This window comes from Nicrophorus vespilloides, unplaced genomic scaffold, assembly GCF_001412225.1.
Source record: "Nicrophorus vespilloides isolate i.1.1-1 unplaced genomic scaffold, Nicve_v1.0, whole genome shotgun sequence".
In the NCBI taxonomy this organism is placed as follows: Eukaryota; Metazoa; Arthropoda; class Insecta; order Coleoptera; family Silphidae; genus Nicrophorus; species Nicrophorus vespilloides.
The window spans coordinates 132222-147931 of record NW_017097489.1 but is presented as its reverse complement, the minus strand read 5'-3'; the positions used below and the strand labels follow the sequence as shown (position 1 = coordinate 147931).

General features: G+C 29.7%; 1 protein-coding gene across 1 annotated transcript; it reads right to left on the bottom strand.

Annotated features, from left to right (window-relative positions):
- Positions 1-164: 164 nt before the first annotated feature.
- LOC108560224 lies at positions 165-13675 on the bottom strand. The gene is made up of 19 exons (XM_017917680.1): positions 13598-13675; positions 11740-11888; positions 11194-11391; positions 10947-11132; positions 10546-10883; positions 10428-10496; positions 10204-10375; positions 9813-10148; positions 7975-8072; positions 7730-7899; positions 7454-7671; positions 7287-7392; positions 4863-5011; positions 1570-1767; positions 1325-1510; positions 928-1259; positions 810-878; positions 585-756; positions 165-529 (listed from the first exon to the last, which is right to left on the bottom strand). Exons 2-19 carry the CDS (start codon positions 11885-11887, stop codon positions 192-194), a joined length of 3483 nt encoding a protein of 1160 aa, XP_017773169.1. The 5' UTR covers position 11888; positions 13598-13675; the 3' UTR covers positions 165-191.
- Between the last annotated feature and the right edge of the window lie 2035 nt (positions 13676-15710).

The window sequence follows — 15710 nt, the reverse complement described above, 5'->3', positions numbered from 1 at the left end:
TACTGACACATTGACCTCGATTATACCAAATTATATTAAAAGTATAAATAAATAAATATTAACGATAATAATAAATTGGAGATGCTCGATTATATGGATCGGAGAGGAATATTCGAAGGGTAGAAAATATGTCAGATATTATAATTATTATTAGAACTATGAATTATATATTTTTTGTAACAACTAATAATCTATTGTCTATTGACCAGTTTCACGCGGACGCCATTTAATGATTTCAGAACGGCTGCAGGTATTAAATCAGGTTTAAAACCTGGGCAAGGTAAAATTTTATAATTCCAGATCAATCTGGAAATGGTCATTTTCATCTCCAACATAGCAAATTTCTGTCCGATACAGTTGCGTGATCCTGCACTAAATGGTATATACGCGTATGGAGATCGCATCCTGCAATTTTCGGGGCTAAAACGTTCGGGATCAAACTTTTCAGGATCCGGGAAGAGTTTAGGATTTCGATGCAACCCGAAGACAAATATACTAGCAGTAGTGCCTTCTTTCATTACAAAATCATCTAAAACGATTTAAATATTAATAATGCATAATAAATTTAAATTGACAAAACCTACTAAAATGAAAATCTCTGGTAACTTTCCTTGCGAACAACGGAACTGATGGATATAGTCTCATAGATTCTTTAATTACTTTCTCCAAATAGTTCATACTTTGTAATATGTTATATGTCAAAGTTATATTCGGATCGTTTTCGTATATCTGCTGTTGTTCTGCGAAAACTTTATTCTGCAACCATTAGATTTAGCTTACACATATCATAGTATGAAAAAATGTATTACTTGAATATCAGGATTTATTGAAAGGCAATATACAATGAAAGAAAGTGCCACACCTGTGGTGTCATGTCCCTAAAAAATGCAAGTAATTTATATGTATAAGTTTATAGAAAATTTGTACCTCAAACATGAAAGTGTCCACTTCGTTTTTAATATCATCGAAGCTAAGTCCTTTGTTAAATAGCATATCTAGAAATGCGACTTTTTTTTCATTTAAAGGTTGTTTATCTATTAATGCCTTTCGCTTGTGGATTACGTTTTCAGTTGTTGTGTGAAGAATGTCCAATGACTTTTTCTCCAATAAATAATCGCTAGTACATTTATATAAAAAGTCGATTTGTTTAATAGGCGAGAGTAATCTATTCAAAAATATGTTGCTCATATCTTTAACAGATTGAACATATAAAGATGTGGAGTTTTTTTGAATGTCCATCGAAATACCCATTGCAGTTTCTACAAAAAGAAACACAAAATTTCTAGCATTGAATCATCAAACTAACAAAAACATTATTAATTACCACAAATAATGTCCAGTGTACAATTATAGATATACGGTGAAATATCAAAATCGATCTGATCAGAATGTTTTTTCAATTTTTCGATTAGTATTAAGGACTTGAGTTCGAAAATCACCAAAAACTTTTCCAGCATTTGGAAGTGAAATGTTGGTGTAATTATTTTTCGATGCCGTTGCCATTTCTCACCTGAAGGTAATCATATCAATTAGAATGGGTGAAAATTACTGTGTTTTTAATTTTCTCACCTGTGCTAGTTAACAGTCCCGTGCCCAACCAGCTTCGCAGAAAGTTATATAAATGCGCCTTCTCGTTAAACTCTTGTGCGTTCACTATTTTCTCCACTAAATTTGGATCGCAGATTTGAGTAATAACCATCGGTCCTAGATGTACAGTATAGTTGTCCCCAAATTCCAGCATAAACTGTACGGTTTTTGATAATATTTCTGAAAACGAAGAATATTTCATTTTTTTAAATAAATTTATTATTTACAATCTGCCAAATACAAGAAACGAGTAAATAGTTTTAAAACTGTAACAAAATATAACAGTGAGCGGTATAGTTTCCATTGGTAACCTTCCAAATTACATAATATAAATAAATATTATTTTAAACAATAAAAACTAATAACAAAGACGTTCTTTTAATTTTAAAATCTATAAAGGAGATCAAGAGTGTTATAGTGTTTAGTCTATATGGGGTTTCACTATTGACTAATAAATTCATTGCAGAGGGTGCTTTTCTAAGAAATTTCCTTAAATGAATTTAAATTCCTGATTACATATAATATAAACGTAATTCATTTATTTTTGTTATTCTTTATAAAATATTTCTCAGTATTTATTAATAAAAAATACAAAAAAAAGCCGAAACACCAATAGTCCTGAATAGACTAAATTTTTCTTCCATCTGCATGATGATACTAAACTTACATAATTCATTTGATCCACACCAAAATGATTTCTAAAGACTATTGAAATGAAACATTGTCACGAACATACATGAAAAAATAACGTAATTATCGTCAATTATGCATTTATATAATTAAAAATTTAATTATTGCTAGGAATTAACATAACAAAGTTGCATGTTTGTTAAATAGTGATATCAATAAGTCAAGGTAACAGATTACATAATTCGTATAAAAACAAACAAATTATTTTTTTTTATTAATGAATGAATATGCGAAACAATAAATCTGTATAATTTTACTATTGATTAAGTTTGTAAAGTGATAATCATTGTATGATTTATTATATTATTTAACCCTGAGGTTAGGTGTTAATTATATGTTCTAAATACTAGATTCCAATACTAATAAGTAACATATGTTAACAATTGAACGAATTACACATTAATTAAGACTAAATATAATTATGCATCAATTTACGTAAACGAAAGGGTAAATTCAATGCAAATTATTATTTTAGGGAAGAGTCTGATTTTTTTCTCGCAGTTTATATTATGAACTTGTAGATCAAACTTGATTTGTACATAGGGTGGTAATAAAAAATAATGCTAAGGACTAAAAATAATTATTAATATACATAGATTTCTAAATTTATAATTTTGTTTTTAATTTAATATTGTTTATATTTTAACTGTGCAATATTGTTTATTTAATAATTATATTTTTTTATAATCAGTAGTGCAAATCTCGATTTACTGCATTTATTTATTCCATTATTTTAATTTTCTATGTAAAATGTATTCAATATTCTTGTACAATAATACAAAATATATAGTATGCAATATATATTACAAATGAAAATCAGTATTTTCGCCATTTTCTTATGTAAATTAGCAAATTTTTTTAATATGGAGTGGCACATTGGGTACGATGGATTTAAACTTCCTTCCAATTTTTCGGAAACTGTACGAAAAGTTTATTTTTAAAAATCGTCTTTAACCATGAATTTGATGGTTTTGTTAATAAGCGGAATTGTCGAATTTGGAGTAATGAAAATCCTCGAGTTATAAAACGATAAACCCATAAATAGTCACAGTTTGGTGCGGATGTATTTGGATTGTTCTTTTTTGAAAATGATCTAACTTTGTGAGATCAATTGCACGACATGAACTTCGAAGAAATATGGTTTCAACAAGATGATGCCACATACCATACAGTAAGAGAAACCATCGATTTATTAAAATAATATTTTGGCCACCCAGATCTTGCGACTTGATGCCATGCAATGTTTTCTTTTGGGGTTTTGTTAAGCCCAGGTTCTGTACAAACCACAAACAATTCCTTAACTGAAAACAGAAATCCAACGTATTATTTCTGAAATTTAGCCAACTGCATTGCAAAAAGTCTTCGAAAATTTTATCAAAAGGGTTTTTTGACCGACATAGTATTCTATAATTAATACAAATCAATAGAAATGTAGTAATTAAATAATAATAATTTACTATGTTTCATTTCTAAATTAAATCCGGCGTATTTGATGGTTTTATAAAAAGGCTTTGAGGTAAGCAATACATCAGACTAATATAATAAGTACAGTACACAGTATATTGCTTATATATTGAAATTTGTGTAATTCCATAACAATATTTAAATGTAATAAACATTATTAGCAAAATGCATAACCGATTTATTTAATTATTTATTGTCTATTATTTTTAAATATTCTAAAAACTGTGTTAAAATTTGCAAATATGTTAAAATAACAGAAACGATTAAACTGATCAATCGTTCGCTACATAATCTTGTATATATTCCGTTTCAATCATACTGCACATTGATCTCTATTAAAAAAGTATATTAAGTGCTAAGTAAGCATAAATATAAATATTAACATTAACTTGTTATTCTACAATTTAATGAAATTACAAAGTATCACTGATTATTTGAAATCATTCTGAAAAAAATAAAAAAACATAAATTATCGATGTTCAAAGAGTAGAATAATTATGAATGCATTTAAAAATAGAATAATAATAACAATAATGAAATAAACAACTTTAAACTAATCAATATAAATTTTAGTTGGGCAGAAAGACCTATGGTCAATAGCCCTTTGTATCAGTTTTTTTTTTTAATTTTTGTATGTTTTTTTACGACTGATGCAATAATCATAATTATTATAATAAATTATAGAATTATATACAATCTATAAAGATCCAATTATATACATATCAACTTAAAGAAGAAACAGCAGTTCTTATAAAAACTTCAATCAAACATTTCAAATCGAAAAATTCGAAGCAGATTATCTGCAAGCAACAACGATCTGTATCGAGGATTGGTTTGAGCTAAATATTGTTCTCCCAAACATACATTTTATTTCATTTCAATAATTATTACGATACATTTCGATCTCGTTTTATCGCAGAAAGCGACTTTAATGCAAAACAATAGAAAATTGTAAAATCACCATCACTGTATAATTTCTATTAATTTATATTATCCTTATTTATTTTTATGTATTTTTTACGTTTTTTTTTGTATATTATTATACAATATATTTAGTTTATTATTATCTATATTTTATTAGTTTATGTAATATTTTTACAAGAAAATAAAGTGTACTATACCTGACCGATTGATTAATTCCAATATATTTCCGATAACAGGAAATGGTTTTGGTCCAGGAAAGGCGGTACCATTTTTCTTTCTACCTAGGAGTATCCATACCGTCGATGCAATAATTATTGCTATTATTAAATGATACGTAAATAACATCCTGAAAAATAAACATCTTCTTCAATTATTATGAATTTATGTAATTTAAACGTAAATTATTACAGAAAATAGAATATAATTCATATTTTTTGTAATAGTCAAAAATAAATAATTATTTGATTGAATAATTTATTAATATATATGTCATAAAATGAACAATAAGAGAAAAATAAATCAGGAATCAGTGTAATTTTTGTATTGACTTGTTTGTGAAGTGATGATCATTGTATAATATAACGCAATGGTCAATACAATACTCCAAAAAATAATTTTAAGAAACTCACTTATATTTCCGGACATCGTTCCGGTCCATGCTTTTATTTTGTTTTTATTTTTCTGTCTTGGCCAAAAACATTCAACTTATAACCAGAGATGTTGGCAGGTTGTAAATTAATAATAAAAGTTAAAAAATAAATAAATAAAATAAATAAATAAAATAGTTAAAGAACAAATAAATGTTAGAATAATATAAGAAATTCGTGTTAATATTAATAACAAGTTTTCTCTATTGCTTATAAAAAATTATATAAAATTTTAATCTGCAATCAATCTAAATTAGTCATTCCCAAAGTATAGACACCCAGGAGTTTATGATGTGCGCTATCAAAAGACTTATATTTGAAAAGATCTTTTTTTAACTTTTTGAGACTGAGAGTTTTTGCACTGTTGAATTTATAAAAAAGAACAAGTATAACTTACGTATAACTTTAGTCTACAACTGAAACGAAAAAACTGATGATCACTCATTCGGTACGTAAATATATCATGTTTTAATCGTGCTGATAAATTGACCTCGCTACAACATTGTTGAACACAATTATGATCGAAGTCTTTCAGTCCTACATGACATATTGCCAAATGTAAGTAGTGGAAAACCGTGCACCGGCAAAAAAAAAACGCTTGGCTTAGAGGAGATAAGCACGGTAGAAGATTATTATTCATTGAGAGTTTAGTTGGATATAGAAAACTTTAATTAGTGACTAGTTCAATACTTTGTAATGTTTCTTCGGTTATATTTACAGTAATATACTTTTTAATCACTTTCACTTGAGTTTGTTCTAATATTAGTTGTGCTTAACCTTTATTCTTCAAACTTTATCTTTTTAGTCGGTGGTTGTTTGAGAGATATTTGTTTTTGAAGTTCTTCATATACGATGTGATGAAAACGCTCAATATCACATAACAAGTTTCCGTTTATTGCGAAATTAGAATCTTTTATTTGACACATCTTACAGAATTTTCTATTTTCCTGCCTATGTTATTAGAAATGTCTTCTTGTATCCCAGGGATGGAATTCTGGACACTGTGGAATATTGTCTTGTGTTGTTTTTGTGGAGTCTCAGTTGTTGGGAATTTCATGAAATTCGTTTGGTATTACATAACTTTATTCGATACTTGGTCGATTTAAGATTCATCTGAGACTACGCTCGTCTTCAAAGGTTCTTATGTTCATCTTTAAAAGTTTTTATGAGACTCATTTTAAATACTTATTCTACTTTCAAAGTTAATTCTTATTAATACAGGGTGGGAGTTGTGATATTGGGAGTAGGGCTTGTATATATTGATGATTAAGCGTGATTCGGCTTAGGTGGTTTTGTTTATTATGAGCCCGGGTCAAAAAGAGGATTGGTTACGATTCTACGTGGAAAGATTATGTGTTTATAAAAGGACTTGAATTCCGGGTCACGCCTATGTATATGTTTATATAATAAGACGACTTACATACACCGTGGATATCTTTAGTTCGTTAATACACTATATTAACAATAATAATTGTAATAATAATGGTTGGACACAATAGTCTTATTCATATTTATTTCTGATAATCGCTGGTTTTCGGGCCCAGATAATAATAAATTTTACTAACCTTTTAATGGAAAGTATAAAATACACGCACCAACAACTTTATTATTAAAACGAAATCTTCGGGTAAGGATATATTGTTTATTGAAAAAAATATTCGGAGTATTCAAAAAGACTTCGTGGATGTCTCTTATACATTGTTTGTTTACATACTCTATTAACAATATAATTTTATATTAGTTTATTTCAATTGTAATTACATAAATGTCTATGCAAATGACTTTAGATGTTATTAAACAATAATAATAATAAATATAGGATTTGAGTCTCCCATCCAGTTACCGTCCAATCTACTTAACATGCTGCCTCAGCAAAATATTGGAGAGGATGGTTAGCGATCGACTTATATGGCTCACCATATAAGTCGATCGCTGGAGACCGATCGATGAAGACCCGTGGATTAATTGCAGAGCACCAGGCAGGATTTAGGAGCGGGCACTCGACGGTCGACCACCTGGTTCGTCTCGAGAATGCAGCTCAGGACGCTTTCCTGCCAAAGAAGCATATAGTCGTTGTTTTCTTCGACATAGAAAAGGCTTTTGATATGACCTGTAGATATCTAATCATAAGAAAGTCGGACGAGTGGGTTTCAGAGTCAATTTATCCACGTTCATAGAATCATTTCTATCATGGCGATTCTTCAGGGTCCGCGTTGGATCGTCTTTCTCTGAGCTGCAGACACTGCAAAATGGTATTCTGCAGGGTACGACGTTGAGCGTTGCGTTATTAGCAATAGCCATCAATGATCTAGTGGGATCACTGGGTCCATCGATTGATTGCTGCCTGTATGTCGACGATCTTACAATTTACACAGCAGGAGATACCATCCCTTCTATAACAAGAAGGTTGCAAGAACCGATTACCATCGTTGAGGAGGAGGCTGGAGAGAAAGGTTTTCGATTCTCTGAGGCAAAGACATCTTGAATGCACTTTTGCCGTCTCAGAAGGCCTCATAGGAACCCCGTACTGTTTCTCAGAGGATCGCCTATAAAATGCGTAGACCACATAAAATTCCTCGGCATGACACTCGACAATACTATGAACTTCCGATTACACATTTCCCAGCTAGTAACAAGCTAGTAGTAAGCCCCCATTGCAAACCTTATTCCTCGCCTTCTGTGAGTCTGTGTTGCCTCTCAGGCCTGCCGCCTTTGGTGTATAGGCGTAACCGCTTCCTTCTGCGCTACGAAGTGGGGATGCTATCTAACCCGAAACATGTCAACAGTTTACAACAACAACCACGAGGCCCGTCGCCGTTAGTGCCCGCGAGCTGCGTGGACGACTGAATTTGCATCTGCCCAGAATGCATCTTGTTGGATTTTCCGAGTGTCCTCCGTGGCTCCTTTGTTCTGATATATGTCTGAATCAGTTCTCCAGGGGGACCACATCTCCGTATAATTATATAGTGGTTGAGATTATTGGCGCTGCTGCTGAGTCCTTGCTGGTGTTCACGTACGGATCGGTCGGTGGTGAGGGTGCTGGGTCGGCCGTGGTTTTCGGGGGGAAGCTAGTGTCTTCTCTGCGGAATTTCACACAATCAGGAGACCGGTGGAGTTTTGTACTGGATCTCCCAATACATCGTTTATTGTGTGTTCTGATTCACTGAGCGTACTTCAGGGATTGACAAATGTCCAATCAGGTGACCCACTTGTACAATCGGTACTGGACACAGTGTATCGTCTTAAGTGTCGGGGTAGTAATATGTTGGTTGGTTGGTTATCAAACCAATTTAATTTATTTATTTTAATTTACTTGCATTATTTTGTATGAGTCCTTTGTGATTGTGATAGAGGCTAATGACCTAAGCTGTCGATGCCTCATAAACAAATAAAAAAAACATGTTTGTTTTCAAGTTAATTAAATAATGTATTACAGTCATACTATACAAACTTCTTTCAAATTTTTTTTTTATTAAATAAACTTTTAAACAAATATTGATTAAATGGATAATCTTTCCCGGTGGATAGTTACCATTATGATGATTTGATTTTTAATATGTTGGTTGGCTGTCGTCTTGTAGATTAACTTCAGTAGTATATTGATACTCTGCGATTCTGTTATTTCCATTCACTGTGAATCTGCTGCTATCCTTAACACTGTCATTGTCCATCGGCTGAAGGTCCATATGCTGAACGTCATTCATTTCACTGTCCATCTGTGATGAACGATGGCCTTTTTGCTGCAAGCACCGAGAGTGCTCACAAAGGGCCTGGATTGACCAGGTTTCGAACCGGCGCCTACGAAATCGTGCGTAGGGCAACTTAACCATTCGGCTATTAGTCGCCCTATGATCATATTTAAAGTAATTGTAATAGATCAACACAGAATAGACAAATTTTAAGATTTGTGCTAAATATTTTTATATTTCAACAGAAATTAAATTGCTTATTTTTTATACCCACGAAATACAATTCGCGAAATAGGTCGCACATTGTCATTCTACAAAGATTCCAAACTATTAGCCAAATAGATATAGCAAACAGAACGATTCATGAGGATCTTCAAAGGAAGAGGAATTGTAAAATAGTAGCTGATAACAAAATAAGCTATAAAAACATACAAACGTATTAGCTGTTAATCTTTTCAATAACAGATTAAAATCAAACTAGTGACTAGTGAAGTGATTAGATCTACTAATGAGATTCAATTACTAACCAATTAAAGGAAAGTTGCTAAAGTTTACTGAATGTTTTTCTTGTAATATAGTTTTTAAATTATAATGATAAAATCTCAAGTTAATGTCAATCAAAAATGAATAAATAAAATTAAAAAAAAAAGTTTATTGTAATAGCTAATAGTAAACAGACAATTAATTATAATAAATATTCTCTTGCAAATCGAATTCAAATATTTGAATGACAAATATCGAATTGTAGTAATTATTGGTATCATCATAAAAAAAACTTTAAATAATAATTGTATGTGATAATTAATAATCTAATGTCTATTGACCAATTTCACGCGGATACCATTTAAGGATTTCAATACGGCTGCCGGTACTAAATCAGGTTTAAAACCTGGACAAGGTAAAAATTTATAATTCCAGACCAATCTGGAAATGGACGTCTTCATTTCCAACATAGCAAACTTCTGCCCTATGCAATTTCGTGATCCTGCGCTGAAAGGTATGTATACGTATGGAGATCGCGTCCTGCAGTTTTCAGGACTAAAACGTTCGGGATCAAACTTTTCAGGATCCGGGAAATATTTGGGATTTCGATGCATCCCGAAAGCGAATATACTAGCAGTAGTGCCTTCTTTCATTACAAAGTCATCTAAACCGATTTGAATATTAATAATAAATAATAAATGCAAATTGACAAAACTTACGAAAATGAAAATCTCTTGTAATTTTCCTTGCGAACAACGGAACCGATGGATATAGCCTCAACGTTTCTTTAATTACTTTCTCCAAATAGTTCATACTTTGTAATATGTTGTAAGTTAAATCTATATTCGGATCTTTTTCGTAAATCTGCTGTTGTTCTTCAAAAACTTTATCCTAAAACATTAATTTTAGCTTACACATATAGTAATACAGAATTATGTTTTACTTGAATATCAGGATTTATTGAAAGGCAATATACAATGAAAGAAAGTGCCACTCCTGTGGTGTCATGTCCCTAAAAAATGCAAGTAATTTATATGTATAAGTTTATAGAAAATATGTACCTCAAACATGAAAGTGTCCACTTCGTTTCTAATATCATCGAAGCTTAGTCCTTTATTAAATAACATATCTAGAAATGCGACTTTTTTTCCTTCTAAAGAATCAAACTGTTCATCTATTAATGCCTTTCGCTCGTAGATTACTTTCTCAGTTGTTGTGTGAAGAATATGCAAGGACTTTTTCTCCAATAAATAATCGCTAGTATATTTATATAAAATGTCGATTTGTTTCAAAGGCGAGAGTATTCTATTCAAAAATATATTGCTCATATCTTTAACGGCTTGAACATATGAAGATGTGGAGTTTTCTTGAATGTTCATCGAAATTCCCATCGCAGTTTCTAGAATTAAAACACAAAATTTCAATTATTGTATCACCAAACTATACATTTCTTATTATTTACCACAAATAATGTCCAGTGTACAATTATAGATGTACGGTGAAATATCAAAATCGATCTGATCAGAATGTTTTTTCAATTTTTCGACTAGTATTGATGACTTGAGATCGAAGGTAACCAAAAACTTTTCAAGTATTTGAAAGTGGAAAGTCGGTGTGATTATTTTTCTATGTCGTTGCCATTTTTCGCCTGATGGAAATTACATCAATTATATGATACATGAAGATTACTTCAACTTTTATTTTCTCACCTAAGCTAGTTAATAGTCCCGTGCCGAGCCAACTTTTCAGAAAGTTGTACAATTCCGCCTTCTCGTGGAACTCCTGCGTGTTCATTAATTTTTCAACTAAATTCGGATCGGAAATTTGAAAAAACACTATTGGTCCTAGGTGTAAAGTAAAGTTTTCCCCAAATTCTGTCATAAACCGTACACATTTTGGTAATATATCTGAAAACAAGGAAAATTTATAGTAAGAAACTTTCTAATGTAATTATAACAATAAATATTTTTTATTTATTTTTGTTATTCTTATTGTTATTTTTAACTCTGCACTTACATACGTATACAATAATAAATTCCTCAACAAAATAATATAAAAATGGGCATATATGTATTGTCACTCTTCAAAATTACACTGAGGATACAAAAGAAAACACTTTGACATTTTTTAATAAAAAAGAAATACTTCAAATTAATTAATTAAAGCAATGTAATAAGTGAATTGCGTTTGTAAGTATTTATTTTAAATTACACTATATATTTTTTTCAAGTGGTTCAAGTTCAAGTGGTCAATACCTGATTGATTGATGAATTCTAGTATATTCCCGATAACAGGAAATGGTTTTGGCCCAGGAAAGATGGTAACATTTTTCTTTCTACCTAGGACTATCCATACCGTCGATGCAATAATTATTGCTATTATTAAAAGACACGCGAATAACATTCTGTAATATAAACATATTATTAATTTATGTACATGTGAAACAAATTAAATTATTTCAGGGAACTAAAAATAATGAATATGCATTTTTTTTGTTATATATTGGTATAAATGGGTCAAGGTGACAGGTAATATAAGACAAATATTTGATTAAATTATTTATGAGTGAAATGATACAACAAATAAATTAATAAGACGAATGCGTAAGACAAGAAATGTCAGAAAAATTGTTGGAATGAAATTTTGTTGTAAAAAAACGATTCCTTCGAACATTACTTTTTTTTGCTGTTAGATTATAAAAAATGTAACATTTTATATATCAAATATTTTATTAAAATTTATTTATATTCATTATAATAATATTAATAATAATTTATTTATTAGCCACAAAGGGTTGACGACCTAAAATTAACTTAAATTTATTAAAATTTTGTATGTATGTTCAAAATACAGATAAATCACTTCACGAGTATTTTAAAAATACAAACAAAAAATTTGGTGATATAGGTATTTCCATGTCCAATCTAGTGACTTAAGTTCGGAGAGCTTATATACAATGGAACCTCACTTAACGAGTGACGATGAGAAGAGAAGTCCCGGATTGCGCGCCTGCTACATCATTTTTAAAACTTGTATGTATATTTTTGAATGTTTCACTATACGAGTATTTCACTATATGAGTAAAAGTCCGAAAATTTTGGAACGGATTAAATTCCTTAAGCGAGGTTCCACTGTATATTGTTTTAACGAGCCGTTTGAAATGAATTTCGCGTAAACTTTAAAATTGTCTCTATAGAAAACTAGTAGATTTACTATAGTCATAGAATAATTTTTCTTTTGAACAATTTTTCTGGAATCAATTTCACTACTTTATAAGATTGTAACAACAACGATTTGTATAATTACCAATTAAACTTCTATATAATTTTACAATATCGTACAATCTGAAGAGTAAATCTCGTTTAACTTCCATATAAATTAATGTTGTCATTTTGTTTTAAGCAGTAAAACGAATTAATCTTTTGACAAAAAAAGAATTGAAAACAGACTTGTCTATAATTTGAAATTCGTGTGATTATTCATCATAAAATATATTGCATTGTAACAACCATGAAATGCGATAAATATTATTAGTACATTGCGTAAACGACTAATTAGAGACTATTAAATAATTTATTACCATTGTTTTGCACTATAATAAAATTGGATTTGTCATTGAAATATGCACAATACAACAATACCTCACATAGTGCGGATAATCAGTTCTACAAATGTCTGTTATAACCCGCACTAATCGAGCATATGAAAACCATCATTAATTTATAGTTAGCAATCAAAATTTACTTTGTTTTGTAATTTAAAAACTGATCAAAGCCACACTATGCAAGATATTTCCGTACATTTATTTTATTTATGAATTTACTTTTAATATACAAATTTTAACATCTTTTTATAGTTTTTTCACATGATAAGAACACATACATAGAAAATAATATTAATATGTCTCATTTTTATTTGTTCATATGCTGTGACTGTAAAAATATTAATAAAAAATCATGTCTACTGATTTTCTATTTAAAACCAATATAACCATGGAATCAATCTATTTTTTGTAATGTAATTATATATTGTCTTTAATTAGGTAGAAACCATATACAAAAGCCTATCATATATAAATTATTAATATTTAAAAAAGGTACAAGTACAACTTACGAAGTTTTGTATATAAATGCTCATAAAGTAAAACTGTGCTGAGTGTACAACTGAAACGAATGAACTGTTCGCTTGCTCGCTACATAGTGTATATATTACGTTCACAGTGATACATTGAACTCCATTACAAAACAGTCAGACAATTGTTAAATTACAATTAAGGAAACAAATATACATTAATCATTTTTTTTATAAACCTTGTACATAATTAAATAATTAAATTACCTTTTAAATAAATATATATGTAAAATGTTATATTTTCAATCACAACCTATTGTATTAGAGAAATTATTTGTCCCATGGGCTTTTATTTGGAAAACAAAATTTGGGTGGGCCTCTTATCAAAAAAACCCATGTGCTTTGTGTGAACCATATATGCAACGTTTTGAAACATATACAATAGAACAATTTGTAATACTTGTTCAAAAAAAAAATGCACAAACTGTTTGAGCTATTAAGTTTGTTTGAAATGGTGATAAATTCTTGAACTAATAGGAACTTGTAAAAATTGTTGTAAAAATGAATTTTGACTCATGTATTTCTTTTATGTGTATAGTAACGGATTAAAATGATAACAGTAAACTTGTACGTAATAAAATTTAGTTTATCACTTCTTCTTTATCCTACACTCGTCTATTGGTCACTATAAAATTATCTCCTTTCGATAAACTTGATTTATGTATTTCACATAAAATACTAATAATAAAACTATTTAGGTCAATAGACTTTTGTAGCAGATCAATTTTGTTATATTTATTTTGTTGTTATATATTTTATTTTTTTGAGTATATATTATTTCATCTGTCCTAAAATTATTAGAATGCACAATTATCTGTGTAATCAAATTTTAGATAATTGTTAGTGATTTTAGTTAATTGTTTTTTTTTCAACTAATTATTTGTAATGAAACACAGAATACACAATCATTTTTTTCCATGTAATTTAAAACAGAAAGTTTATTTTCAAATTTCAAACAAATAAAATTCATTTGATGATTTATTAAAATCAGTGACTTTCTAATCAGGTCCATTTCTAATTATAAAAATACATTACGTAATAAAAAATAAATGTTAAAATTTAAATAAAATTGCAGCACAATTACATCATTGCTATTACGTATGAGCTGTAAAAAATTAAATGTTGATCACGTAAGCTAATAGGGAATCCGAATGGTATTCGGTTTGAAAGAGGTGAACATTTGAGTAAGTAAACAGAAAGATACTAAAATTGACCAAAAAGTATTTTTAATGAGTCTTTCATTTTTGGATCATTTTGTAGAGATTGATGGAACAAACTAAATTTGTTGGTAGAAAAAATAATTAAAATTGTTTCAGTACTTCTATGAGTACTCCTTTTCCACTTAGAATTCTTAATCACTATGTAATGACTATTGTTATATACAATACACTAATTACTATCAGGATTTATATACAAAAAAACGACTTTTTTAAATAATAAGTTTTCGAATCTCAACTTTTCTATAAAAAAATGTCTATAAAACCGGTTTAAACCGGTTTTCGAATATTCACAAAAAAATAGAGAAAAATATTTTTACAATTTATTTTACATTGGTGACACTGATCTATTGCACATACAAAATTTACAGAAATATAAAAAACTGTCACTTGATAAAAAGCTGAGTTTAATTGTCTTTAGAGCATTAAATAATGAACCAAATTATTTGTTCTTCTCTTCAGGTGCTTAAAGATATTTGTGAATTGATTTTTTCAAAGCAGGCTATGATTTATTTTTCTTCTTCACCACTTATCATTATAATCATTTGGATACAATCTTGATCATATTTGAACAAAAACTCAATGAAGTTAGTAATAGAAATAAGGTAGTCGTGTTTGATAAAATTAAATGAATTAAATGAGAAGTTTTTTTTTGTAGAGGAGAGGAAACCTTACATAGGGACCATGGGTGGAGGCATGGTACTGTGGGATTCTTACCGCACTAAAACCTCTCCCCTTCTTCGCCAGCATGCAAGACCTGTATCGCTATACTACTCTGCGATGCTGATTGTCATTGCCTCTCTGGCACTTCCCCTAATAATGCTGGCCTCTACTGCCACTATCCTCGTAGGCCCTCTGCAGCCTCCGCTCGTCTTCTT

Excerpts from the sequence above, each read along its gene's own strand:
- LOC108560224 (XM_017917680.1), bottom strand. The coding sequence starts at position 11,887 with ATGTTATTCGCGTGTCTTTTAATAATAGCAATAATTATTGCATCGACG. Across the intron at positions 5,012-7,286 it reads GCTCCTAAATCCTGCCTGGT|GATGTTATTTACGTATCATT; the intron begins GCTCTGCAATTA and ends TTTATTTTTCAG. Across the intron at positions 1,511-1,569 it reads GGGACTGTTAACTAGCACAG|GTGAGAAATGGCAACGGCAT; the intron begins GTGAGAAAATTA and ends GATTACCTTCAG.